This window comes from Gopherus evgoodei, chromosome 3, assembly GCF_007399415.2.
Source record: "Gopherus evgoodei ecotype Sinaloan lineage chromosome 3, rGopEvg1_v1.p, whole genome shotgun sequence".
NCBI lineage: Eukaryota > Metazoa > Chordata > Testudines > Testudinidae > Gopherus > Gopherus evgoodei.
Genome location: NC_044324.1, coordinates 178,985,273 through 179,012,745, shown reverse-complemented (window position 1 = coordinate 179,012,745; position 27,473 = coordinate 178,985,273). Strand labels below are relative to the sequence as shown.

The window sequence follows — 27,473 nt, the reverse complement described above, 5'->3', positions numbered from 1 at the left end:
TATAGAGCGCCATGGCGGCGCCACTCTAGGGGGCGACCTGCCGGCCCACTGGAGTTGCTAGGGTAAAAAAGTTTCCGACGAACGTGCACGCGCGGCGCGCACACCTAACTGGAATGGATGTGAGCAATCACTCGAAGAAGAATAAGGTTACGCTGGGCGCATCAATGGGATAATCGCTTCCACTTGGCGAGATATGTCGCCCGCATGGAAGGCTTTCTGTTTCCCAGGAGGACCTGTTGCACCGGGGTGGAACAGCGCAATTTGGATTGGTTTAGCCAGACAGCAGCCATGCTGTCAGGTGGAGGGACTGCAGGTCCGGGTGGTGAAGTCTGTCGAAGTCCTGTGTTATAAGGTCCGGGCAGAGTGGCAGAGGTATTGGGTCCGCTAGAGATAGGTAGAGCAGCATGGTGTACCAGTGCTGCCTCGGCCACGACAGAGCGATCAGGATTAGCCTGTCCCTGTCCCTGCGGAGCTTGAGCAGGATTCTGTGGACTAGGGGAAAGGGCGGAAAGGCATAAAATAGACGACCTTCCCAGGGAATTAGGAACGCGTCCGAGAGGGAGCCTGGGGAGCGACTCTGCAGGGAGCAGAACACCTGGCATTTCCTGTTCTCTTGGGAGGCAAAAAGATCTATCTGGGGAAAGCCCCACTTCCGGAATACTGAAAGGAGGATGTCCGGACGGATGGACCACTCGTGGGACAGGAAGGACCTGCTCAGGTGATCCGCGAGATAGTTCCGGACTCCCGGGAGAAAGGAGGCTACCAGGTCTATCGAGTGGGCTATGCAGAAGTCCCACAGTCACATCGTCTCTTGACAAAGGGGGGAAGATCGCATCCCTCCCTGCTTGTTTATGTAATACATGGCCGTTGTGTTGTCTGTGAAAACTGCAAGAAAATGGCCCTGTAGGTGCTGCTGGAAGGTTTGGCATGCCAGTTGGACCACTCTCAGTTCGCGGACATTGATGTGAAGCTCCAGCTCCTGAAAGGACCAAAGGCCCTGGGTGCGAAGGTGCCCTAAGTGAGCACCCCAGCCGAGAGAGGAAGCGTCTGTTGTCAGAGACACCGAGGGCTGTGCCGGATGGAACGGACGACCGGCACACACCAGGGAGGGCGTCAGCCACCAGTCGAGGGAGCCCAGAACACTTGGTGGAACCGTGATTATCATGTCTATGGCATCCCTGCGTGGACGATAGACTGAGGCGAGCCAAGTCAGAAGAGGACGCATGCGCAGTCTCGCGTGCTTTGTAACGAAAGTGCATGCAGCCATGTGACCGAGGAGGCCGAGGCAGGTGCGGACAGAGGTTGTTGGGAAGCTTTGTAGTCGCTGTATGAGGGAGACTATAGCCTGAAACCGCTGTGGGGGCAAACTGGCCGTTGCAAGATTGGAGTCCAGCATGGCCCCTATGAATTCTATCCTCTGCATAGGAAACAGAATGGATTTGTCCAGATTAATAATCAGGCCTAGACGGGTGAATAGGTCCTTGATAACGTTTACATGAGCGGTGACCTGAGCCTCGGAGGTCCCTTGAATAAGCCAGTCGTCGAGGTATGGGAAGACATGTATTCGACGACGGCAGAGGGAGGCAGCGACTACCGCCATACACTTCGTGAATACCCGAGGGGCCGAGGAGAGGCCAAAGGGAAGGACCGCAAATTGGTAATGTTGACGATTCACCACAAAGCGTAGGTACCTTCTGTGTGGAGGGTAAATCGCGATGTGGAAATATGTGTCCCTCATGTCAAGAGCAGCGTACCAATCTCCGGGATCCAGGGAAGGGATGATGGTTCCCAGGGACACCATGCGGAAAAGATGGTTACTCACCTTTGTAACTGTTGTTCTTCAAGATGTGTTGCTCATATCCATTCCAGTTAGGTGTGCGCGCTGCGCGTGCACGTTCGTCGGAAGATTTTTACCCTAGCAACTCCGGTGGGCCGGCAGGTCACCCCCTAGAGTGGCGCTGGCATGACGCCTGATATATACCCCTGCCGGCCCGCCCACTACTCAGTTCCTTCTTGTCGGCTACTCCGACAGTGGGGAAGGAGGGCGGGTGTGGAATGGATATGAGCAACACATCTCGAAGAACAACAGTTACAAAGGTGAGTAACTGTCTTTTCTTCTTCGAGTGATTGCTCATATCCATTCCAGTTAGGTGAATCCCAAGCCTTACCTAGGCAGTGGGGTCGGAGCGAGAGGTCACAGCGTGTAGCACTGCGGAGCCAAAGGCCGCGTCATCTCTGGACTGCTGGACCAGGGCATAATGGGAAGTGAAGGTATGAACGGAGGACCAGGTCGCTGCCCTACAGATCTCCTGGATGGGCACGTGGGCAAGGAAAGCTGTCTGACGCTTGAGCCCTGGTAGAGTGCGCAGTCACGTTACCCAGAGGAGTACGAGCCAAGTCATAGCAGGCTCGGATACAGGACGTTACCCACGAGGAGATTCTTTGAGAGGAAACAGGTAACCCCTTGGCCCGTTCCGCTACCGCCACAAAGAGTTGGGGGTTTTTGCGGAATGGCTTGGTTCTCTCTATATAAAAAGCAAGCGCTCGATGGACGTCCAGCGAGTGAAGCTGCTGCTCCCTGCGGGAGGAGTTGGGTTTTGGGAAAAAGACAGGGAGAAAGATGTCCTGGTTGAGACCACCTTGGAGAGAAAGGCTGGGTGCGGTCTCAGCTGGACCTTGTCCTTGTGGAACACCGTATAGGGGGGATCTACGGTGAGAGCCCGGAGCTTCGACACCCATCTGGCTGAGGAGATGGCCACCAGGAAGGCAGTCTTCCAGGAGACATAGAGAAGGGAGCAAGTCGCTAATGGCTCAAATGGAGGGGACGTGAGCCGGGTGAGAACTAGGTTCAGGTCCCAGGTAGGGATAGGGTGTCGCACCTGGGGGTAGAGACGCTCCAATCCTTTAAGGAATCTCGTCACCATAGGGTGAGAGAACACTGATCGGCCATCCTCCCCTGGGTGAAAGGTGGAGATGGCCGCCAGATGAACCCGAAGAGATGATATCGCCAGGCCCTGCTCCTTAAGGGACCAGATGTAGTCTAAGATAATGGCAACAGAGACCTCAGCGGGAAGGAAACTGCGTTCCGCACACCAACAGGTGAAGCGCTTTCATTTCGCTGAATAAGTCGCTCTGGTGGAAGGCTTCCTGCTGCCCAGGAGCACCTGCCGCATTGGGGTAGAGCAATGGAGCTCGGACTGGGTCAGCCACTCAGGAGCCACGCCGTGAAGTGCAGGGATTGCAGGTCTGAGTGACGTAGCCTGCCATGGTCCTGGGTGATCAGGTCCAGGTGAAGGGGCAGGGGGACAGGGTCGGTTAGAGACAGGTCCAGCAACATGGAGTACCAATGTTGCCTGGGCCACACTGGAGCTATCATGATCAAGCAAGCCCTGTCCCTGTGCACCTTCAGAAGGACCTTGTGGATGAGTAGGAACGGAGGGAATGCGTAGAACAGATGCGTCATCCAGGGGATAAGGAAGGCATCTGCTACTGAACCTGGTTCCCGGCCTTGAAAGGAGCAGAACATCTGGCATTTCCTGTTCCCTCAGGACATCCCCACCTCTGGAAGAGCGAAAGGGCAATGTCCGGGTGAAGGGATCACTCGTGGGAAAGGAAGGATCTGCTCAAATGATCCGCCAGCGTGTTCCGAACCCCGGGAAGGTAGGATGCGATGAGGTGAATGGAATGGGCTATGCAGAAGTCCCAGAGCCTCACGGTCTCCTGACACAGGGCAGAAGACCTCATGCCGCCCTGCTTGTTGATGTAATACATGGTCGTTGTGTTGTCGGTGAATACCGAGACACAGCGACCTTGAAGTTGAAGATGGAATGTTTGGCAAGCAAGGCGGACTGCCCTCAGTTCCCGTACGTTGATGTGGACGGCTAATTTGTGAGGAGACCACCGACCTTGTGTTCGTAGGGTTCTGAAATGGGCCCCCCAACCTAGATCTGAGGCGTCTGTTGTCAGGGACACCGAAGGCTGGGGCGGATGGAACGGCAGCCCCGCACATACCACGGACTGGTCCAGCCACCACCTCAGGGAACCTAATATGTCCCGGGGAACGGTAACAACCGCGTCCAGAAGGTGCCGGGCCGGACAGTACTGACTGATGAGCTAGGACTGGAGGGGCCTCATGCGAAGCTGCGCATACCGCGTGACAAACGTGTAAGCCGCTATGTGGCCCAATAGAGTTAGGCACGTGCGTATAGAGGTCAAGGGTGCTGTCTGCAGTCATCGTATAATGGCCGTCAAGATCTGGAACCTTGATAGAGGAAGAACGGCTCTGGCCAGAGTCGAGTCCAGAAGGACTCCAATAAACTCTATCCTCTGAGTGGGGATTAGCGTTGACTTTTCTATATTGAGGATGAGACCCAAGTTCTCTAAGAGACTGCTGACCATGCGGACATGGCTGAGGACTTGTGCCTCTGATGACCCCCGAATCAGCCAGTCGTCAAGGTACAGAAATACATGTATGCGGCTGCAACGGAGGTGGGCGACGACTACAGCCATACATTTGGTGAACACCCTTGGGGCCATGGAGAGGCCGAACGGGAGGACTGCGAACTGATAGTGGCAGTGGTTGATCACGAACCGAAGGAACCGTCTGTGCGGCGGGAAGATGGCTATATGAAAGTATGCGTCTTGCATGTCGAGGGTGACTTACCAGTCTCCAGGATCCAAGGATGGGATAATGGTTGTCATAAACAGATAGCTAAGGGTTAATGTCTCTTTCACCTGAAGCACCTGACCAGAGGACCAATCAGGAAACCAGATTTTTTCAACTTTGGGTGGAGGGAATTTTGTGTCTGAGTCTTTGTTTTCTGCCTGCCTGCTTTCTCTGAGCTTTGGAGAAGTAGTTTCTATTTTCTAATCTTCTGTTTCTAAGTGTAAGGACAAAGAGATCAGATAGTAAGTTATATGGTTTCTTTTCTTTGGTATTTGCATGAATATAAGTGCTGGAGTGCTTTGATTTGTATTCTTTTTGAATAAGGCTGTTTATTCAATATTCTTTTAAGCAATTAACCCTGTATTGTGTCACCTTAATACAGAGAGACCATTTGTATGTATTTTTCTTTCTTTTTATATAAAGCTTTCTGTTAAGACCTGTTGAAGTTTTCTTTACTGGGAAATTTCAGGAAAATTGAGTCTGTACTCACCAGGGAATTGGTGGGAGGAAGAAATCAGGGGGGGAGATCTGTGTGTGTTGGATTTGCTAGCCTGATTTTGCATTCCCTCTGGGTGAAGATGAAAGTACTTTTGTTTCCAGGACTGGAAACGGAGAGGGGGAGTCACTCTGTTTTGATTCACAGAGCTTGTGTCTGTGTATCTCTCCAGGAGCACCTGGAGGGGGGAAGGGAAAAAGGATTATTTCCCTTTGTTGTGAGACTCAAGGGATTTGGGTCTTGGGGTCCCCAGGGAAGGTTTTTCAGGGGGACCAGAGTGCCCCAAAACACTCTAATTTTTTGGGTGGTGGCAGCAAGTACCAGGTCCAAGCTGGTAACTAAGCTTGGAGGTTTTCATGCTAACCCCCATGTTTTGGACGCTAAGGTCCAAATCTGGGACTAAGGTTATGACAATGGTCCCCAAGGATACCATACGGAACTTCAACTTCACAACGTATTTGTTGAGTTCGCGCAGGTCGAGGATAGGCCTGAGGCTCCTTTCGCTTTGGGGATCAGAAAGTAACGGGAGTAAAACCCCTTGCCCTGCTCGGCTTCTGGAACCTCCTCTACGGTTCCTTTGTCGAGGAGCGTCCGCACCTCCTGAAGGAGGAGTTGCTCGTGAGAGGAGTCCCTGAAGAGGGACGAAGGAGGGGGGCGGGAGGGAGGACGCGAAACAAACTGCAGATGGTATCCAGCTTGTAATGTGCATAAGACCCAACGGTCTGATGTCAGTCGGGATCACGCCGGGAGGAAAAACGAAAGACGGTTGGAGAAGGGCGGGAACGGATCCAGGAGGGAAACTGGTGCAGCGCCCTTGGGTGCACCTTCAAAATGAAGGCTTTGGGCCAGAGGGAGCCTTGGAGGAGCTCTGGTTTTGCCCCCCTTGGTTGCCCGATTGTCTACGCCGGCCGTTCCTACTTCGGCGTCTGGCGAAGTCCTGCCTCTGGCGAGGTTGAGGGTAGGGCCGATGCTGCTGTTGAGGCTGGAAGGGTCTGCGCTGGGTGACTGGTGTATGCATCCCCAAAGAGCGCATAATGACCCTATTGTCTTTAAGGCTTTGCAGCCTGGGGTCAGTCTTGTCCGAAAACAGGCCCTGGCCTTCAAACGGGAGGTCCTGTATGGTGTATTGGAGCTCCGGAGAAAGACCAGAGACCTGTAGCCAGGAAATTTGGCGCATGGTCACGCCAGAAGCCAGGGTTCTGGTGGCTGAATCTGTGGCGTCGAGAGATCCCTTGCAGGGAAGTTCGTGCCACCTTCTTGCCCTCGTCAAGGATCGCCGCAAATTCCTGACGTGCATCTTGTGGAAGCAACTCCTTAAATTTGCCCGCTGCCACTCAGGTGTAAGTGTAGTGGCTAAGGAGAGCTTGTTGATTGGTCACTCGAAGTTGGAGAGCACCCGCAGAATAGACCTTTCGGCCAAGCAGGTCCATGCGCCTCGCTTCTTTAGACTTCGGTGCCGGGACCTGTTGGCCGTGATGCTCCCTCTCGTTCAAAGATTGTACGACGAGGGAGCATGGGGGTGGGTGGACATAGAGATACTTGTACCCTTTCGAGGGCACCATGTATTTGCGTTCCACGCCTCGTGCCGCAGGGGGAACTGATGTTGGCGACTGCCAGATGGTAGTGGCATTGGCCTGAATGGTCCGTATAAAGGGAAGGGCAACACGAGTGGGAGCATCTACAGACAATATGCTCACCACCGGATCCTCAATTTCTGAGACCTCCTCGGCCTGTAAATTCATGTTTTGAGCCACGCGCCGGAGGAGGTCTTGATGCGCTCTGAGGTCGAGCGAAGGAGGGCTGGTGGATGTTGTTCCAGCCACTGCCTCATCCGGGGAGGATGATGAGGAGACACCCGGCAGGAGCGGATCTGCAGGATGCTCTGTCTGGAGCAATGCTTCTGTCTCTGGAGGGAGGTCAGGATCCCCCTGGTGAGACAATCCCTCCTCTGCAGGGGATGGGGGAGGACGAGACAATGTGGCCTCCGGAGCCCTGTGCTCTGATGTTGTTGGACGTGGGGGAACCTGCTGCGGCCCTTGGGCTTGATGATATGCCCAGGGGGTCCAGAAGCCCCACTGCTGTGGTCCATGCTCCTCAGGAGGGGGATCCTGGAAGAGAGCAGCAGGCCTGTCAGCGTCCATAGCGTACGTGCTGTCTGTTTGAGAGGAGACAGACGGCTGTCGGGATGGCCAAGGTGGAGCCAAACGGGACTGATATAGGTCCCTCAGTCTAGACAACGGCGACCTCCTCGGTGCCCGGGACCAGTGCTGGGAGTCATACCAGTGCCAGGATCGAGACCGGGACCTACCACCAGCGCGGTGCTGGGAGGTCGACCAGGATGTCAAACGCCGACGATGGGAGCGGTTTCTGGAATCTCGGTGCCGGTAGCAGTGGCTCGAGCCACAGCGGTGCTGGGAGTATTGGGACCGCCGTGAAGAGGACCGGCGCCGCGAGTACGACTGGTACCGCCGCGGAGAGTGTGATGCCGGGACTGCGAGCGGCGTCCCGACCGAGATCGTCCACGGTGCCAGGATCTTGATGGGGATCGGTGCCTGCTTGGTGAACCCGGAGATGGAGCTCGCATGGCCGTAGGCTTGCCCTTTGACTGCAGAACCTGCACCGGAAGCACCGGGGTTTGAGGTAGCATAGGCTCAGTCAAAGCAATCAGGTCCCGAGCCGAAGCAAATGTCTCCGGCGTCAAGGGAACCACTAGCTCGACCCCAGATCTTATGGGGGAGCTGAGAGGGACCGGACTCGACGGAATCCCTGGCATCGGTGCCACGGCAGTAGATGGTGCCGGACGGTCCGTCCGCGTCTGCTTGGCTGGAGTGGCAGACGTCTAAGGCCTTGCTTCGGGACCCAGTGCCGGGGAAGGCCGGTGCCGCGGCGCTTTCCCGGTGCCGGAACGGAGCCGGCGCTCTGCGTCGAGGCTGGAGGGTTAAGCGCTGCTTCCATTAAGAGGGTCTTTAAGCGCTGATCCCTCTCCTTTTTTGTTCTTGGCTTAAACACCTTACAAATGTGGCACTTTTCAGAGATGTGCGATTCCCCAAGGCACTTCAGGCAGGCGTCGTGGGATCGTTCATTGACATCGGCTTCTTGTAGGCCGAGCACTGTTTAAACCCTGGCGAACCGGGCATGGGCCCGGCGCCGGGCGCGGGGGAGGGCGAGAGCCCAAGTCCGCTAACTATATACAACAAGTACTACAACTAACAACTAATACTAAAAACTCTAACTACAACTATAACTATATACAACTATTAGAACACGAGACAATGGAGAGCTAGGGACGTGGAGGACAGCTATGCCGCGCTCCACAGTTCCAACGACCGACACGGCGGTAAGAAGGAACTGAGGAGTGGGCGAGCCAGCAGGGGTATATATCAGGCGCCATGCCGGCGCCACTCTAGGGGGTGACCTGCCGGCCCACCGGAGTTGCTAGAGTAAAAATCTTCCGACGAACGTGCACGTATGGCGTGCACACCTAACTGGAATGGATATGAGCAATCACTCAAAGAAGAACTTGAACTTTCTCATGAATTTGTTCAGTTCTCGCAGGTCCAGGATAGGCCAGAGGCCCCCTTTTGCCTTGGGAATTAGGAAATATCTGGAATAGAACCCCTTGCCCCTTAATTTCTCTGGAACCTCCTCTATAGCTCCCATTGCAAGGAGCCTCAAAACCTCCTGCAGAAGGAGTTGCTCGTGAGAGGGGTCCCTGAAGAGGGATGAGGAAGGAGGGTGGGAAGGTGGGGTTGAAACAAACTGAAGACGGTAGCCACACTCCACCATGTGGAGGACCCAACGGTCCGAAGTTAGCTGGGACCACGCAGGGAGGAACGCGGCAAGGTGGTTGGCGAACTGAAAAGGATCCTGGGAGGTAATTGGTACAGTGCTCTCGGGCGCACCCTCAAAAGTTTGGCTTCAGTCCCGCCGATGGCTTGGTGGGACCGGAATTGTTACCTCCCTGAGGTCCAGACTGTCATCTGTGAGAGGTACGACCTCACCTTCTGGTGAAGTCCTGCCTTGGTCGAAGCGGGGGGTAGGGGCGCTGAGGTTGTGACCAGAAAGATCGTCTTTGAGTCTGCGGCGTATGCATTCCCAGCGAACGCATAATTACATGATTGTCCTTCAGACTCTGTAGTCGAGGGTCCGTCTTCTGGGAGAAGAGGCCCTGGCCATCAAAGGGTAGGTCCTGTATAGTATACTGAAGTTCAGGTGGCAGGCCTGATACTTGCAGCCACGATATACGCAGCATGGCAATCCCAGAGGTGACGGTTCTAGCTGCCGAATCAGCGGCATCCAGCGAGGCCTGGAGAGAGGTCCGAGCAACTTTTTTCCCTTCCTCCAGGAGAGCTGTGAATTCCTGGCGGGAGTCCTGCGGGACGAGCTCTACAAACTTCCCTACTGACTCCCAGGTGTTATAGCTGTACCTACTCAGGAGGGCTTGCTGGTTTGCCACCCTGAGTTGGAGGCCTCCGATGGAATAGATCTTTCTCCCCAACAAATCCATTCGCCTGGCCTCCCTTGATTTAGGCGCAAGGGCTTGCTGGCCATGGCGCTCCTGTTCATTGATGGACTGTACCACCAATGAACAAGGAGGAGGGTGTACATACAGGTACTCGTACCCTTTGGATGGTACCATGTATTTACGTTCAACCCCTCTGGCTGTGGGCGGTACGGATGCCGGGGATTGCCAGATGGTATCCGCTCTAGCCTGGATCGAGCAGATGAAAGAGAGGGCCACCCTGGTTGGAGCCTTTGCTGACAGTATACTGACAACTGGGTCGTCCACCTCAGGAACTTCCTCTACGGGCAAGTTGATATTGAGGGCGAAGCGGCACAGAAGGTCCTAGTGTGACCTGAGGTCAATTGGGGACGGTCCAGATGTAGACGTCCCCGCCACCGCTTCATCCGGGGAAGAGGATGAACCCCCAGGGACCAGCGGGTCTTGGATCGACTCCTGGTCCTGGGGGATGTCCTGAGGCGGCGGATCTTGTGGGTCTGGCACGTGGGTTGGAGATTACTCCGTACCTGCCGGGGGAGGTCTGCTCACAGTGGTCTCTGGTGCCCGATGTTCAGAAGGGCCGGAGCGCGGTGGTATATGAGGATCACCTTGGGTTTGGTGGTAGGCCCAAGGTGTCCAAAAGGGCCACTGATGAGGTCCCTGGTGGTTATCCGAATCCCCATATGATGCAGTGTCTGCATGGGGGGAGATCGACGGATGACGAGACGGCCACGGGGGGGCGAAGACCTTTTGATGTGGGTCTCTGCATCCACTCGAACCGTCCCTACGCGGTGCCGGAGAACGGTACCGAGAGTCATGATGGTGCCGGGAGTGGGACCAGGACCTGCGATCAGCGCGGTATCGGGAGGTTGACAGGTGCCTGGAATCGCTGTGCCGAGATTGGCTGCAAGAAGCACGGTGCCGTGAGTGGTGCCGAGATCTGGACGGTGACTGGGACCTCAAACGGTGCCGCGAGTACGACCGGTACCTCGATGGGGAACGGTACCGGGACTGCGAGCAGTCGCAAGACCAGGATCGATGGTGGGACCGGGAGTGCCTGTGGGACCTGGATCGAGACCAGCGACGTTCCATGGTACTGGGCGAAGAAGGTCTCATGAGGGCCGGCTTGCCTATGGACTGAGGAACCCGCACCGGCGGCGCCAGGGGTTGAGGCAGCTCAGGCTCCATTAAGGCAATCAAGTCCTGTGCCATGGAGAACGTCTCTGGAATGGAGGGCACGATAAGCTCAACCACGGCGCGTGCCGGGGAGCTGGTAAGCATCGGACTCGACGGCTCTTGCGAGGCCGGAATCAACGGTGCGGAGGACATCGGTGCCGCGGCAGTTGATGGTGCCAGGCGGTCCGACTTGGCTAAGCGCTCGGACTGCTGTGTAGGTCTAGCAGCCGCAGGAGCTTGTGCTTCCTGCTCCGTGGTGAGAGTGAACGGTGCTCGGTGGAAGCTTGAGCGGGTGATGGCTGATGTCGAGGAGCCTTCACTGTTGGCGTGCGCTCCGGTGCCGAGGAGGCACTTGTTCCTGGTGCCACTGATGGTGCCGAGGACTGGGGAGTCAATGCTGCCTCCATCAGCAGTTGTTTTTGGTGAATGTCCCGCTCTTTTTTAGTCCGGGGCTTGAACGCCTTACAGATGCGGCACTTGTCCGTAAGATGGGATTCACCCAAGCACTTAAGACAGGAGTCGTGAGGGTCTCCTGTGGGCATCGGCCTATGATAGGCTGAGCACGGTTTGAAGCCCGGTGAACCGGGCATGGGCCCCGGTACCGGGGGAGGGGAAGGGGCTAAACCCTGATCCCTCTTAACTATCTACAATAACTACTACAGAACTAATAACTAAATACTAACTATACTTGAAGAAATCGAACTATATACACAATTACAATAGAAACGAGCGAATTGCTAGGGAGGTAGAGATCAGCTAAGCTGCGCTCCACTGTTCCAACGACCAACATGGACGGTAAGAAGAAACTGAGGAGCGGAGGGTATATATTTGGCACCATAGTGGTGCCACTCCAGGGGGCGCCCTACCGGTCCACCGAGTGTTGCTAGAGTAAAAAATCTCCAACAAATGTGCACGGGGCGCGCGCACACCTAACTGGAATGGATATGAGCAAGCACTCGAAGAAGAATTCATCCTTCTAAAACATAGGAACAAAGTTCCTTTTTTGCATGAATGACCTGAATTACTTTATCGAGCTCCAATGCATTCGCACAGGAACGCTCAGATAAAAACATCTGCTTCTGAATCACAATGGTGTCTCTTTGGGAAGTTTCATGTGACTGCTCCAGGGCTTTGAAGACAGTAGCTCCAATTATTAAATATACAACAACCACCAGAAAAATCATTGAGACTGTCTTCCATTTCATAACATTAATAGCCAAATCACATTCCTATCATGACGAGAGCACTGCGGGTTTTGAAGAAAATGATAGCCGTGGTTTGGAGTTCTGAGTGGCAGATTTGGAATCTAGCAAGTCAGGTGCCACCACTAATAACACAGAAAAAGAATGTTAACATTCACAGCGTTGGTTAGAGGTGTATTTAGCTGTGGATCCTTCTTGTGAGAAGGTTACAGAGATCCTACTAATTCAAAATAGAGTTCATAGATAGTTGTCTTTAAATGCATTTCACTTTTACATCGTGTTATATTACTACAGAATGACTGGTTTCAGCTACTGCTAGGACTAATAATATGCTATTTATATGTACACACATGCATACACATACTTGCACTGTGTTTACTATATATATATGTCCTCTATAAATACTCTGCAAGTGCAGTTTTAACATGTAGCGTTTTCCCGATTTTCTTGTGTTCCTTTGAATCAATATAAAAAGGTATTTTTCTGTAGAGCATCCTCACATCTTGAACAAGCTTAGGCATTGCCAATATGCTTCTCAGACTACATTTTAGTTCAGCATTAAAAAACAATCAGGAAAACAGGGCGCTTTCCTTAAGTCTTACAAACCTTCAACTCTGCATTCAGACACTCTTAGAACATTTGCAGTTCACTTTCAAATTCCCCACACAGGTAACTATAAAAATGATTCATTCTTAATCCTAACAGTTTGAAAGTGTTGGCTAAACCCTTTTAGGAATTACCAGGAACACACGGGCATGTCCATTGGAAAAGTCAATCATCTTATTATAGGATATTTGATTTTTTACTGCTACAAGAAACCCACTGGGACAGTAATGATCACCTGAGTGTGTCATCAAGTAGCTCCATAAGGCATGTGATTACAAATAACTACACTAGTAATTATATAAGAATAATCCACACCAAGTACACTTCAAGGTCTCCTGAGGGAAGATTGCAACAACAATACAATATTTAAAATTATTCACATATTTTGAATGGCTGCAACACCACTTTCAGCTGTTGTGGGGAATGTAGATTCAAATGTAGATTGCAAAGTCTCTTCCCCAGGTCTCTGGAAGCTGAGCATGCCCCCAGAGGAGGGAGGGAGTGTCATTTTCCACAGGGATAGGATCTTCTCTCGAGCACCCGCTGGAGGTTAACCTACAGGGTTAGAGAAGCTCACATTCTAACAGAATCGGGCAATACAGGTCAGAAGAAAGGCAGACCTAAGAGATTAATACACTGGACCTGAACCCCAGGGGCATGGGTTAGAGGATGAAAAGGCAGCCCCTAAATGAAAAAGCTCCGCTCGTGTCTCGGTGCACAGCTGTGATATAGTTACTGTTCAGCTACTAGAAAACGAGAATCTGGTTCTAACTAACCGGGAGCACCAGACCAGCATGTAAATACCCTTGGAGTGTAGTGGGCATGGAACATCGTATGAGGCTATTGATATGCCCCTGGACAAAAATCGATGTGTGTGTGGCTAAGTTTGGGAAGGACACCTGATTTAATAACTGCTCCTTCCAGCTGCGCTCTCTCCTCGGGTTGACATGATTTGTGATGGGGCGGGGGGTGGGATGGAGCGCCATCACATTTTCCTTTCAGTCAGAGCTCCCCTTGCCAGTTGGAATTTTTTGTATTATATTATCACGACCCCTCTGTCTCCAAACCCAAAACTGGGGGCATCTCAGGCTACACCAAGTCTTGTGCTGTAGACTAGGAAACTGCTCCTCTTTCTGCCTGGCTTCGACACTTGCAGACAGACACACACGCATCCCAGCACCATGAAGAAGGGCAGACCTGCCCCCATCCCACCAGTTCTCCTGCTACACTCCCCCTGCAGCCCGCAGAATGCAGCTAACAGAGGAGAACAGGATGGCCGCGAGGCGCGCTAAACTGATCCAGCCAGTGATGCTCCGCAAACCTCCCATCAACTTCCCCATTCCCCTGCTGACGCACATCCACCTTGCCAGGAGACGGGATAATGCAGTCGACAAGGACATTTTCACACCCCAGAGAGGAGCAAAACTGATCCACTCAGTGGATGCTCCAGCCAGAACAAGCCCTGGCCCCTTTCCTCTGCTCCTCTCCCCAGCAGCCAGCTCGCAAAGATGCGCTGGGTTTAAAGCGCTTGCAAAAGGCATCCTTGCAGAGCGGGGTTTGGCTGGAGAAATGGTCCAGGTAGGAGCCCGGAGCCCAGCCTCCCCCTCCCGGACAGGGGGAGCTACACCCACCTTAGACAAAAGAGAAGTGATAGAAACAAAAGCCAGGCGGGTGCTTAACCGAGCCTGCAAAATCCAGGACGGAGGCGCAGGAAGGAAAGGGGCGAAGAGGGGGAGTGAGCAGCCCTGGGTACCTCCTGCGAGGAGGCACTGGGAAAGCAAGGGAGCATGCAGCATTCAGACAGACTGTGATCTAGAAACACACGCCATTGTGCCAGTACTCACTTCTTATTTACAGACCCGGCGCCCTCTCCTCGCTTCACGGGCAGGCATTTTTTCAGGGCTTAGGTAGATGCTGCTTGACCAAATGTAAAAAGAAAGAGAGAGAGAGAAAAGTCCCAGACCCAGGGCGGGTTTGCTGTTGCTACACTCAGATTCCAAGCGGAGCTTGGCGTTCTCCCTGTGAACAGTCACGTGTGTGTGTGTGTGTGTGTGTGTGTGTGTGTGTGTGTGTGTGTGATGGCCCTGGCTGTGTGTGTAAGAATCTTATAGATCTTACGGTAAGATCACCCCCCATCTGTGTGCGAGATCACCGTGTGTGTGTGATCACCATCTGTGTGTCATCACCCTGTATGTGTGACTCGCTCAGGCACCAAGGGTATCAGCCTCTTTCAGTCTGTGGCTGCCAGTCCCTGAGGTGTGTCTGTCACACTCAGTGTGTTTTGTGTATCCCCATCCCTCCCTCTGTCAGTGTGGGCGGGGGCCTGTCTCCTCTCGGCCCCTCTGTCTTTCTCCCATGTGCATCTCAGCACCGGTGCCTGCTTCTCACGTGGCCCCCTGCTCCGTCACTTTGTCTCAGGCACTGGATGTGGGGTGCCTGACTCTGGGTGCAGCTGAGTGCCTCGAGAACTGTGTGTGTGTGTGTGTGTGTGTTTCCTTGCTCTCTGCTTGTGTGTGTGGGTGCCTGCTCCTCTTCTCATTCTCTCTCCCCCAGTGTATCCCAGCCACTGGGTGCATCTCCCCCTCCCTCTCTCTACCCCGCTCCAGCGCCAGAGGCAGCTGCACCCTCATCTTGGTGAGCTGCTCGGCATTTCTACCCAGCCCCTTCGCTTGACAGTGCAAGAACCAGGCTCAGGCAGATGCTGCAGGGATGAAGGGTGGGAGGAGGTTAAGGGAAGAGGTCCGCCTAGGAAAGATAACTCCCAAACTGATGGGCACTGATTTGGAGCTACCGGTGGAGCGCAATCTGGGCCGGCTTTAGGCCTATTCCACCAATTCCCCTGAATCTGGCCCTGTGCCTAAGAGGGCCCCGCCCCCAGTGAGAATCCCTTCCCTGGCTAGAGGCGCCTTTTTAATTTTTATTCACCTGGCGGTGCTCTAGGTCTTTGGCGGCCGGTCCTTCAGTGCCACTGAAGACCTGGAGCGAGTGAAGGACCTGCTGCCAAAGTGCAGCCGAAGACTTGGCACACCTCCCGGAGAGTACAAGCCCGGTTTTTTACGTGTTTTTTTTTAAGTCATCCCTGCTGGTGCGCCGTCAAAACTGTTTGAATTGGGCCCCGCACTTCCTAAAGCCAGCCCTGAGCGCAATGGGGTGTAGGAAATGCCAACAGTCTGAGTCCACGCATGAAAAAAGTGTGAATAGATGTTTGGCAAAGATAGGGGTAGGAACAAATTGGTCTTTAATATTGGTATGCGATCCTTGACAAACCCAGCTAAATGCATGGTTAGACTGGGCTGTTGGTTCAGAAGAACCTGCTGTTGCAGCTGATGGGGGGTGGTGAAGAGGCATAGTGCAGCAGTTGCATCCTGTAATTCCTGCCTCTTTTTCTTCGGGGACAGTGATATAAAGTTCTGATAGCTGGGAACCAGCTGGGGCCAGAACTGCTTCCTAGTTGTCACCGATGTTAATTCCAAGCAACTTCAGTATTGTCCTGGAATGTTTTAGACTATGCAGCCTATTGTCCATGTTTTCCAAAAAGGAAGGAGACCCCCTCAAAGGACAAGAAGACTGCAGCCACAGATATCTCCTCATAGATATGGCAGATGCCATGTATCAAGCTGCTGAGTCTGCCACATCCAGGCTGTCCTGGAGAGCTGTCCTTGCCATGAGCTTGCCCTCCTCTGCCATCAGCATGAACTCACATCCTGAGTCGGTCTTTCTCGGGAGGTGCACTCTGTACTGATGGTGCCACACTCAGAGTACTCTCTGAACCTGATGGCTCCACTGAAGGGCAAAGGGCCACCCCCATAAGGAGACACTTAAGTCTCACTGCTCTTTTAAAGCAAGGCTTAAACCCTCTACAAAAGTGTGACACTTGTCACTGATATGGAGCTCCTCCAAATATTTTAGGTAGTTGGGATATGGGTCACTGACTGACAATGGCCTGGCACATGACCAATGGGCCTTGAACCCCAGAGAGCGAGGTATGCCTCCAGCACAAGTCCAGGTACCATGAATCAAATTTGGTCCAAAAAGGACCTAAAAACTGAAGCCTATCACTAACTGTACATTATATCTAACTACTAGCCACTAAATGACAAAACAGACTATATACAAAAAGAATGAGGGAAATAAACTTGACTTATTTATTTAGTATTTGCATATTCGCTGAGCCAAGAAATAGCATTCTTAGTGGTCAAGTGGAGTTCTCGGAGCCCGTCTCTAAATTTGGCTAGCGGGCACTCCTCGACACCATGTATCATTGTTTGATCTGCTCCGCAGCTGCAGCTTGGATTGTCTCGAAAACCCCAACAATGCTGGTTGGCTGCACAGCGGCCTTGCCCAGTCTGGAATCAGTTAAGAAGGGCCCACTGACAACGTCGCAAAGCGGGGAGCACGGGCAGTAGGGTCTATGATGGGAACTGATTGGTGTTTGACGTTAAGCATCAGTCCTCCCACCATAAGGATTCCACTATCATGTCCTGCCATGAAAGAAGCATAGCTGGTGGGCTAAAAAAGTGATAGCAAGCCTGGGAGCACTCCAAACAGTAGTCACTCATGACAAGAAGAAACTGAGGCAGGGGTGGCTCCAGGCACCAGCACAGCAAGCGCATGCATTGGGCGGCAAGCCGCGGGAGTGGCCTGCCGATGGCTGTGAGGGCAGCAGTCAGGCCGCCTTTGGCGGCATGCCTGCGGGAGGTCCGCTGATTCTGCGGCTTTGGTGGCAATTTGGTGGAGGGCATGCCAAAGGCACGGGACTGGCAGATCACCCACAGAAACGCCACCGAATCTGCATGACTGCTGTGCTTGGGGCGGCAAAAACCAAAGAGCTGCCCCTGAACTGAGAGGAGTTGGGGGAGGTGACAACCTTATACCAGTGGCACACAACAGCAGAGGACAACTGAGCCACCCTGACAGGTACTGCTCAGTGAAGAAGTACTCTGACAACTGCGCATGAGTCATGCTCACAGCTACACTGGAATAAACACGTGCAATCACTCAAAGAAATAATATTTGTTCCCCCAAGAACTTGTAGTGAAGAATCCCCTAGGAGATGTTCCCGAGACAGAGGGATAGCAATGATCTTTAGCTCCAGAAAATATGTTCAGTCTAATTTACATAATTATAAACATTAACGCTAAAGTGACAGCGCCACGTATGGCATCAGGAAAGCATTGGCACAGCAACACCAAAAATCAAAGACAATTCAGAGTCCTTCTCATTCAGAAACTAGAATCACTGGGGCAGAGGGGGGAGAAGTCACTGTTTGCTCACTCTCCAGCTAAGTGTTGCTTGCTCAGCCTCCAGCTAGGTGTAGACCAGGAGTCAGAAACCCATGGCACGCATGCCAAAGACGGCACGCGAGCTGATTTGTAATGGCACGCTGTGGCCGCTGCTGGCCCCGGCAACGAGCTGAGCGGGGCCGACGGCTGGGACCCCTGCAGGCAGCAGTGTGCCATTAAAAATCCTGCCCGGCCCAGCCCGCTCTTCTCCTCACTCTGCCTACTGCTCTCTGGCGGGGGTAGAAGCAAGCTTCCCCTCCCCCACCTCTTCCCCCAGCATGCTGCGTCGCACCCACCCTTCTCTCCCTCCCTGCCACTGATGTCCCTTGTGAGGGAAGGGAGAAGAGGAGTCCCAGCACCTTCACTGCTCAGACCGGGAAGGAGGCAGAGAAGAGTCAAGAGCAGGGCCTTGGGGAAGTGGGGGGAATCAGGGCATCTCTCTCCATCCCCCTGCAGTAAGCCACGCAGGCCAGGGGGCTGGGAGCACCTCCCCATCCCAGCCCATCCCTCAGCCCTCTACCTTGACCTCTGCACCTTCCCCCCATGACCCCATGTCCTGACTCCTGCACCCCCTCACACACCCCAGCCCTCTGCCCTGACTCCTGCACCCTCTTCACACACAACCTGCCCTGACGCCTGCATTTCCCACACATACCCAGCCCTCCCCACATATACCCAGCCCCCCCACTCTATGCTGACTCCTGCACCCCCTCACATGCCCCCAGCCCTCTGCCGACTCCTGCACCCTCCTTAAACACACTTTGCCTTGACTCCTGCACTCCCCATACATACCCAGCCCCCCCACACGCCATGCTCTAACTCTTGCACCCCCCATATCCCTACCTCCAGCCCTCGCACCAAATGGGAGCTCCTGCACCCCCCCACCACATTCCCACCTGCACCCCTCACACCAAATGGAAGCTGCCCAGGTAAGTGCTTCACACCAAACCTCCTGCCCCAACCCTGAGCCCCCTCCCTCCTTTTAGCTTCTGGCCAGACCCTGCACCCCAAGCTGCTCCTTCACCCTCAGCCCTGTGATCAGTGCACCCCACCCTCAGCTCAGTGCAGAAAGAGAGGAAGAGAATAGGCCAGAACCAGGAAGAAGGTAGGTAGCCACTCTATGTGGGCATGGCTGGGACCCCAGAGCGGCAGCAGGCTGAGCGGGGCTGACAGCTAGGACTCTGGGTGGCAGGAGCCAGCGGACAGAACCCCAGACCGGCAGCAAGGTCCTGGCCACCAGCCCCACGCCAGCTGGGGTCCTGGCCACTGGCCCCACTCAGCCTGCTGCCAGCCTGCACTCCCCACACAAGCTTCTTAAACATTTTGAAAACCTTGTTTACTTTACATACAACATTAGTTTAGTTATATAATATATAGACTTATAGAGAGAGACCTTCTAAAAAATGTTAAAATGTATTACTGGTACGTGAAATCTTAAATTAAAGTGTATAAATGAAGACGTGGCACACCACTTCTGAAAGGTTGCCGACCCCTGCTTTATTTGATACTCCCCTTCGTGTCCCAGTTAAGAACAGTGTGAAACAAGGAGACACGGTTTCACCAAAACTCTTCACAGCCTGCCTCAAAATGGTAATGAGGCAGATGAATTGGAAGGGTGGAATCAACATCAACAGAGAGCAGTTTAACCATTTTGGATTTGCATGCTATATTGTGTTGATCGTCAACAATACTGTCAAACTACAGAAACTGCTGCGAGAACTCAACACAAAAAGCAGCCAAGTCGGATTGAAAATTAACTGCTCCAAAACTAAATTTATGCGGTCTGATATCTTGCCAAAAGCTGAAATAACAATCAAGGGAGAACAAATAGAAGTTGAGCAATATGTCTATTTGGGTCAAAAAATTAACATGCGCCATGATCAGGAAGGTGAACTCTCGCGAAGAAATAAAGCACATTGGTGAGCATTCAAATCTATCAAAGATGTCCTCTAAGGACAAAATCAACAAGGCAACATGCGCCAGCCTCTTCAACTCAACAGTACTGCCAGCAATGTTGTACAGCAGCGAAACATGGGCGCTGACAGAGGAGCAGCAACTGTCTGTCATGGAGAGGGCAATGGAAAGTAGTAGTCTGGGAATTTGAATCTGCGACCGAGACCCCAATGAAGTGATCAGACAGCAGAGTTGAGTGCACGTCGTTGTTGTTGAGAACAGGTATAGTAAAATGCGATAGGCTGGGCATATAGTGAGGCTCACTGACAATTGAGGGACTGCAGCTGCCACCGAGTTGTACCCACGGGAACTAAAATGACCACTTGGCCGACCTCCGAAGAGATGGGAAGATTTTATTGTGAAAAGACATGGTCACACATAGAGAAGGAAGGCCATGATATGAGAAGAATGGAAGACATGTTGTGATCCGGCACAATCTATACGATGGCTGAAGGACCAATTGATCAAGGTGAACTATTAACACAGTCTCAAAAATGTGTTTTGGAAATTTAATGAAACATCTATATATAGAAAGAATACTGCTAATGTAATGTGTGGTTTGGTATTTAACTGCATTTCTATTAAACTCTATTTCAAACAAGTTTCTATAGAATTATTTACAGAACCCTGTACAACGATCACCTATATAACCAACATATTGAGAAATAAAAATGGATGTCTATTCTTTCAACATAGCTTTACTGATATAGGTTTCAGTAAGTGTTTAACAAGATCTGTAAAAATAATTTAGTGTTCCAAGAATTATACAAATTAGTTTGACAAAAAATAGTAGGCATATAGTTTTCATACCTAGTCATGAAAACTATTTATCTTCCAACGGTTATTTTGATCTGAAGTGATAACTGCAGGTTTACTGCACCATACAGTTTTCTTCTTGTTCATTTTGATCAGGTAATGTTTTTCTGCTGAAGGAACATCTGCCTTTGTGTGTGTTAAGATTCTCCCTACAGGTCTCAGCAACAGCTTTTGGGAGTTGCTTATTCATGCGAAGAGGAGATCTTGAAAGAGATTCCATGGGTTCAATAGTTGTTTCTGCTTGGCACTGTTGAGTATCATTCTCCTGCAATACAAACAAAAAAAATTCTCATGCTTTAGTGGTATTGGAGAACCTTGTTAATTACCAGCAGGAAGTGAAAGACCCATTCCAAGCGACTGAATAAAATGAATTAGCAGACATATGCTAAAAGCAAGAATCTTCAGTGTTTATATTGATCACTTTGAAAATACAACAGTGCTACACAGAACTATCTACTCCTCACCACGTTCAAGTTTAGAACGGGCATTATCATCCATGTTTTACAAATGGCAAGTCACATGCATGATATAACAAGGTATAGGCAAAGCTAAGGAGTAGTACATACTAGTTCTTTGTCTAGTCTCTTCTTGCTCAGTCACTAATCCGCAGAACTGTATTTTGAGATATGCAATTTAAGTTTAATTATCAATATTTCATAATGAATTTGTAAATGTCCTGTAGTTTATTCCATAACTATAATAGCACTTGAATAAGTTGTTTAGTCCTGAAGCATTTACGCTGGCCTGCAGAAGATATCTTGTCCAGATGCATTATGAAATATTCAATAGAACATCATGTCATTCTACATTTTTAATATAATCTTTACAATATTTTTGGTTATGCTGTTTGTTATACTAATAAAATAATACCAATAAGAGGGATATGGCAAAACACATTTATTGCAAATACAACGATATAATCTTGACAGTTATTATAACCATTCACTCACACAAGCATTCACACAGGTTCTGCAAAGACAGTGATAGTTACCAGCCTAAGAGTTGCTCGTGCCAAGTCACTGGCCAGGTGGCCTGGACATGAGAGTGGAGACAAGTCGTGTCAGATGTGTATCTGATGATCCTGGAGGGTGGTCACAGAACCAAACTCAAAGAACTCAGTCCCCTAGTTCAGTTCTTATAGAACTTTGGTTCAGTGTATGTCTATAGAAGTTGCCACATCATGCTGAATTTGTGATTGGGATAACCACTAATCAGCTTGATCAGCAGATTGTACATCTGTGATGGGTATATGTTATCTTCGAGTCTTCTATCTCTCCTTGATGCACTTGGGTGGGATCCGGCATGCCCTCTGGAGGTCATCTGGTTGCCTCTGCCATGCATTATCTTCAGCCCACTGATAGTGGTGGTACTAGTTTCTGATCAATTATCTACCTGTCCCAGCAGCAAAGAATCCTGTGGCACCTTATAGACTAACAGACGTTTTGGAGCATGAGCTTTCGTGGGTGAATACCCACTTCCTCAGATGCATGTATCTGATTACATGCATCTGAGGAAGTGGGTATTCACCCACGAAAGCTCATGCTCCAAAACGTCTGTTAGTCTCTAATGTGCCACAGGATTCTTTGCTGCTTTTACAGATCCAGACTAACATGGCTACCCTCTGATACTTGCTACCTGTCCCAAACACTCACTCGCATGCACTCAGCATTCTTACATCCAGAATTAACAAGTTTGATTTAATTCTTTTTTCCCTCTTTCCATTGCTAAAAGATTTACATAGGCATAATCAGGCTCCCAAAGGATGAGAAGATCAGTGGGTCTGGTTTAAGAAAACATCATTGTTTTCCCATCGTTCTTATCATCCTTTGGTACAGACATTCTGTCCCAGAACAGCATTCTTAATTGGTTACTTGCATATTCAATCCCCGTACATGCCTTAGATAATTGGTATTTTGGCCTTGCGCTTGTTACAGAGATTCATTCAACAAGGTTCAGCAGATCAGAAAAAAATTCATTTAACACAAATGCCTATTTATCATAAGGCAGAAGTTTCCTTAAACAACTATATTACTTTTCCTTTTATCTGCTCTTATTCTTTAATACTACTATACTTCAAACTATTAATTTACTAATATCGGGGCATGATCCAACATGTTCAACGCTAGCTTTGTAAAACTGTTGAAAAATTTCACAATATATATACTTTTGGTTATCCCAAATTCCAGTCCCTACTGCCCTTCCTTGTCTCCCCTGTACTCCCCACCAAATTCTGACATGATTTTAGCATCAGTTAGCTAAAACTTCAGTAGTTATAAATGTGTGCTTCATGACAATTGAAATCCTGAATGCCAAAGCTTCTGATAGTATAGGTAATTGGCCCCAATTCTGATCCCACTTACACTGATGTGGGTCCTGTGTGAGAGATGAGCATCAGGATGTATCCTTCTCGTGCCAATACTTATCAAAATAAAAGCTGTTAAAATGTTGATGTCAAGTGGAAAAAGGGAAGACAGTCCTTACACTTCTGTCATTGTAATAGTAGCTTGAGAAATATAAGGCTAAGTCTAAAAATAAATGATTTTTACCACTGAAAACAGAGAATGTGGAAGCATTCCTTTTTAGACCCAAGAGTTGTAGAGATAGTGTGCTACCTCTCTAATTGTTCCTTCACTCTAACAGTGTTTTTCTAGCAATGGGCAAAATCTCAGATTGCAGACATGCAGTTACCGGTGTCTGGTTCAGGCTATCACAATACAAGCATTAAGACAACGTTCTGTACCAGAACTTCTAAAAAAAGAGATCAATTTTCATTTCAGTGTCCTCAATAATAAAAAGCAAAGGAAAAAAATCAAATCAAGTTTGCATAAGGACTGAGAAAAGACTTTAGAGTCAGGCCCTAAAAATGAAAACTCTGGGAACAGAATATCTCTTCAAACAATTTGTTGAAGTATGATTGTTTTTGTAGAGATTGCTATTTAAAGAATGATTTTGTGTGTTGTTTAAATTGGCTAAGTTCACAGCAATACAACAGCAAAACCAAAATTGTTACCACCAATAAGAGGGACAGGTGAAGCTAGTAGCATCACTTACTATTAAGGTACTCCTCCCATTACAAGACCCTGTTTTCTGTTGTTGTTTGGGTTGAAATTTTCCATGCTATATGTCTGCCTCATGCTCTTTTTCTTTGAGGATGGGGGCCAGAGGCAGAATTTCAGCCAAAATGGTTAAGCCATTCCCAAGATCAAGGCTAGGGAAATATACATTTTTCTCATAATAAAATATTCTGGCAGCTTTTCTTTGAAAAGCTCTAACTGCACCCATGCTCTGGAGCAGGGACTTGGAAGAAGTGGCCTTTGTGTCAAGGAATGTACCTTTTGTCATCCCCATGAAAACCTGCCCAAATTTGGCCAAGTTATAAGCCTTTGAAAAAAATCACAGTTCACAGATGGTCAGAGAGGATTCTTAGATTTTTAGCAGCTAAAATATCTGAAGATTTCGTCCTCGCTGTGTATACGTGAATCTTGCACAGCTCTTTGTGCTAACCAAACTGTGCACGAGCTATTCCCCACAGAGCAACTGCACATGTGCCATTTCCCCACAGCTCCTGGATGTGAAAACAGGGCACACTGTGCCATCCCCACAGAGCAATTTATATGCTCCAGCCCAGGCTATAGGGATCAAAGACAGAGTTTCCCTGCAACGGTTCTTCCCAGCTGCTTTGGTCCAGGCACCAGAACTGAGAGAAGGAACCTTTTCTCAATAAACTCCCAGTGACCCCTCCAAGCTGGTGCACAAGCACGGTGGTGGAGGAAGATACTTGACTCAAATGTGGAGGGGCCAAAAGGCAAATGGGGGCAGGGAGGGGGAGGGTGACTGAGACAAGGAGTATGGCAAGACTGGGACTGGAAGGTTGTGAGACAAGGCGGGGGGGGGGAGAGAAATGTGAAGGAGACACAGAGACAGAGCTAATGGGAGGAGAGAAGAACTGGGACTGGCTGAGCAGAGAGACTGGGACAAGCCGCCTTAATTCCAGCATATCCGAACATCTGAATGCTTTTGTGTGTAATACATACATGCACGCGCACACACACCCTGCTCTAGGTATCCAGGCCTTTCAAGAAACAATCACATATTTGTGATGAGCATTAAAGTGGGAAGATTTACCTCATTTCCATTTCCCAAGTTAATGAGCACTTGGCATGAGATCATAGATTTGATCATACCAACAATTTTAAGTTTGCCATTATACCCAGACCTTTGTTACGCCAAGCTTTATTCATTATATTTACATTTATGACCTTGTCTTCAGTATATTCATAGCAGATATAAAGGAGGTATGAATAACACGGCATATCTTCAAACTCACTTGGATAGATAAATACATTATGTGGACTTCCCATGCCCTGCACATTCAGATACATTTTTAAGATTAGTTACCTTTGGTGATTTGCTGCCACCAGCTGTCAGTTTAGAGATCTCCGCAAGGTTATCTGACCTGCCTTTTTGTAAACTTTGGGCACATGGTGACAATCTTTGGCTTTGGGCAGCAAGATGGGGACTGGTCCTTAGGTTTAGAGTTGTTCTACGCAAAACATAAGGGCTGATTTTCTCAATAGGAATATCAGCAAACCCTGAAAAATAAACAGCTTCCATTAACCACAGCTAATTAAATTACTTTATTGTTCTATCAACCTGATCTTACTCATTTCAAGCTGCAGATGACAACGGATAATAATATAGGAAGGTAAAATGAGATTTACTCACCAGAATAAAATATACTGGGGGAATTATTAGGATTATCTTGAATTCCCAGAATTTTATATGTGAACTCAGGCAAAGGTGCGGATCTGTGCAACAACTCCTGTACTAAAATGACAGAAAGAGTTTTCCCCAAGAAAATATTATCTTTTTCCTTTAGAGGGACACCATTAACTGGAAAATCATTTCCATCTCAAAATGATATCTCTTTCATTGTTCTAAATAGAGATGGCCAGAGGGTGACAATTCCAATTTCCAAAATCTTTCAAGGTTTCAGAATTTGTTTTTACTCTGGATCGGAATGAAAACATAAGCCTTTCAAATACTTTCACAAAATGAAATTGTATAAAAAATGACAGGTTTTCAATTTGCGTGCCTTCCTCCCTGCAAGACTCCACTTTGTATCTGAGAAACTTTCCTAGCAAAAACTTTGTCAGAATCAATACATCTCTGTGAAACATTTCAGGCTTTGACAATACAGCACATTTCAATGAAAAAACATTTAGTCAAAAATGTTTAATCAAAAATATTCCACCTGCCTATTAACCAGAAGAAAAAGGTGTTTTATATTGGGAATGGCGGGGCCTAGAATCCCTCTCTTTTGCCAGAGGGCTTTTGCAAAGTTTTTGGAGGCGCCTCAAAGTCAACAAAATGTATCTAGACTGATTTTCAAAACTACAACCTGATATTATGACTCTGGTTTTCAGAATTTTTGGCTGTTTTGTTTTTGTCATCAAAATACTACAAAACTGTACAGATGGGAAGACATCACACAGACCAAAAGACAAAACCACTAGAAATTACATACACCTACAACAAAAAATATAGTCCCCTTATAGCCTTAATTGTATAATAGGGCTTTTTTTTTTTTTTTTTTTTTTTAAGCACATGAAGCTGAACTCAGCTCTGACAAGCAGTTGAGTTAAATGGAATTATGCAACCTATACCAGGGCTGAATTTGGCCAATGATGTCCAAGTTTTTACAGTGCTTCCAAATCACATGTATGACAACATGATTATTTAGACAAGTGTGCGCGCACACACTTCCCACCAATGTGGACAGTTGTCTAAAGAAGTAACAATTACCTTTTTTGACCGTCTCTGGGAGTCCGTCTGGCTCATACTCCTTATTCTCATGGGTCAGTGAATGTTGGTAGATGGCTCCCTTTTTAATTTTTTTAGATAAAGTCTCTGGTATAGGGGATTTTGGTTCCCCATCAACTTCCTTGGTTTCTTGGCATCTTTGTCTTTTACCTGAAAGCTTAGTAGGATCTTCATTTGACCTCTTCTCTGTAACTGACTGATTGTTAAGTGTTACTGGATTATCTGAATTTTGTGAAAGAGAATTAACAGCATTTGCTGGCTGTTTCAGCAGAGCATTCAACAGAGAGACCTGTATTTTTAACATCTCATTTGCTTCCTCTAGTTTATAGTAATTAATAATCAGAGTGCAGTACTTTTCCAGGTTCTCTTCTGCTTCCTTGGTTTTCTCTTCTACAGATTCCTTTAGTTCTTCCAGCTTCAACCTCATTTCTTCTGCACTGGAAACCTCATCAGCACCTGATCAAAGGAAAGAGTCATTACCTGTACAAATAACTTTAAGGAGAGTCTGGAAAAAACGGTTACCCACCTTTTAGTAACTGTTGTTCTTCGAGATGTGTTGTTCATGTCCATTCAAAGTAGGTGTGCACGCGCCATGTGCATGCCAGCCGGAAGATTTTCCCCTAGCAGCGTCCGTAGGGTCGGCCCTGGCACCCTATAAAGGGACCCATCGACCCTCCATCCCCTCAGTTCCTTCTTGCCGGCACTCCGACAGAGGGGCAGGAGGGTGGATATTGGAATGGACATGAACAACACATCTCGAAGAACAGTTACTAAAACATGGGTAACCGTTTTTTCTTCTTCTAGTGGTTGTTCATGTCCATTCAAAGTAGGTGACTCACAAGCCTAACCTTAGGTGGCGGGGTCGGAGATCACTGCTGACTGGAGAACTGCACCACCGAAGGCTGCATCATCCCTAGCCTGGTGTGTGATGGCATAGTGTGACGAGATCGTG

General features: G+C 49.5%; 1 protein-coding gene and 1 long non-coding RNA gene across 6 annotated transcripts in view; one reads left to right on the top strand and one right to left on the bottom strand.

Moving 5' to 3' along the window:
• The first annotated feature begins 929 nt into the window (after window positions 1-929).
• Window positions 930-27,473, top strand: LOC115649032. The gene is made up of 3 exons (XR_003999726.1): window positions 930-1,112; window positions 8,265-8,274; window positions 27,459-27,473. It is a non-coding gene; the product is annotated as an uncharacterized LOC115649032 (long non-coding RNA).
• CENPF (centromere protein F) overlaps window positions 20,378-27,473 on the bottom strand; it is a 117,029-nt gene continuing 109,933 nt past the window's right edge. For all 5 annotated transcript variants that reach the window (XM_030557525.1, XM_030557524.1, XM_030557528.1 and 2 more), the window contains 3 exons: window positions 26,504-26,977; window positions 25,097-25,290; window positions 20,378-20,963 (listed from right to left, as the gene is read on the bottom strand). In XM_030557525.1, the coding sequence (XP_030413385.1) occupies window positions 20,754-20,963; window positions 25,097-25,290; window positions 26,504-26,977 (878 nt within the window). In that variant the 3' untranslated portion in view covers window positions 20,378-20,753. The remainder of the gene's footprint in view (window positions 20,964-25,096; window positions 25,291-26,503; window positions 26,978-27,473) is intronic.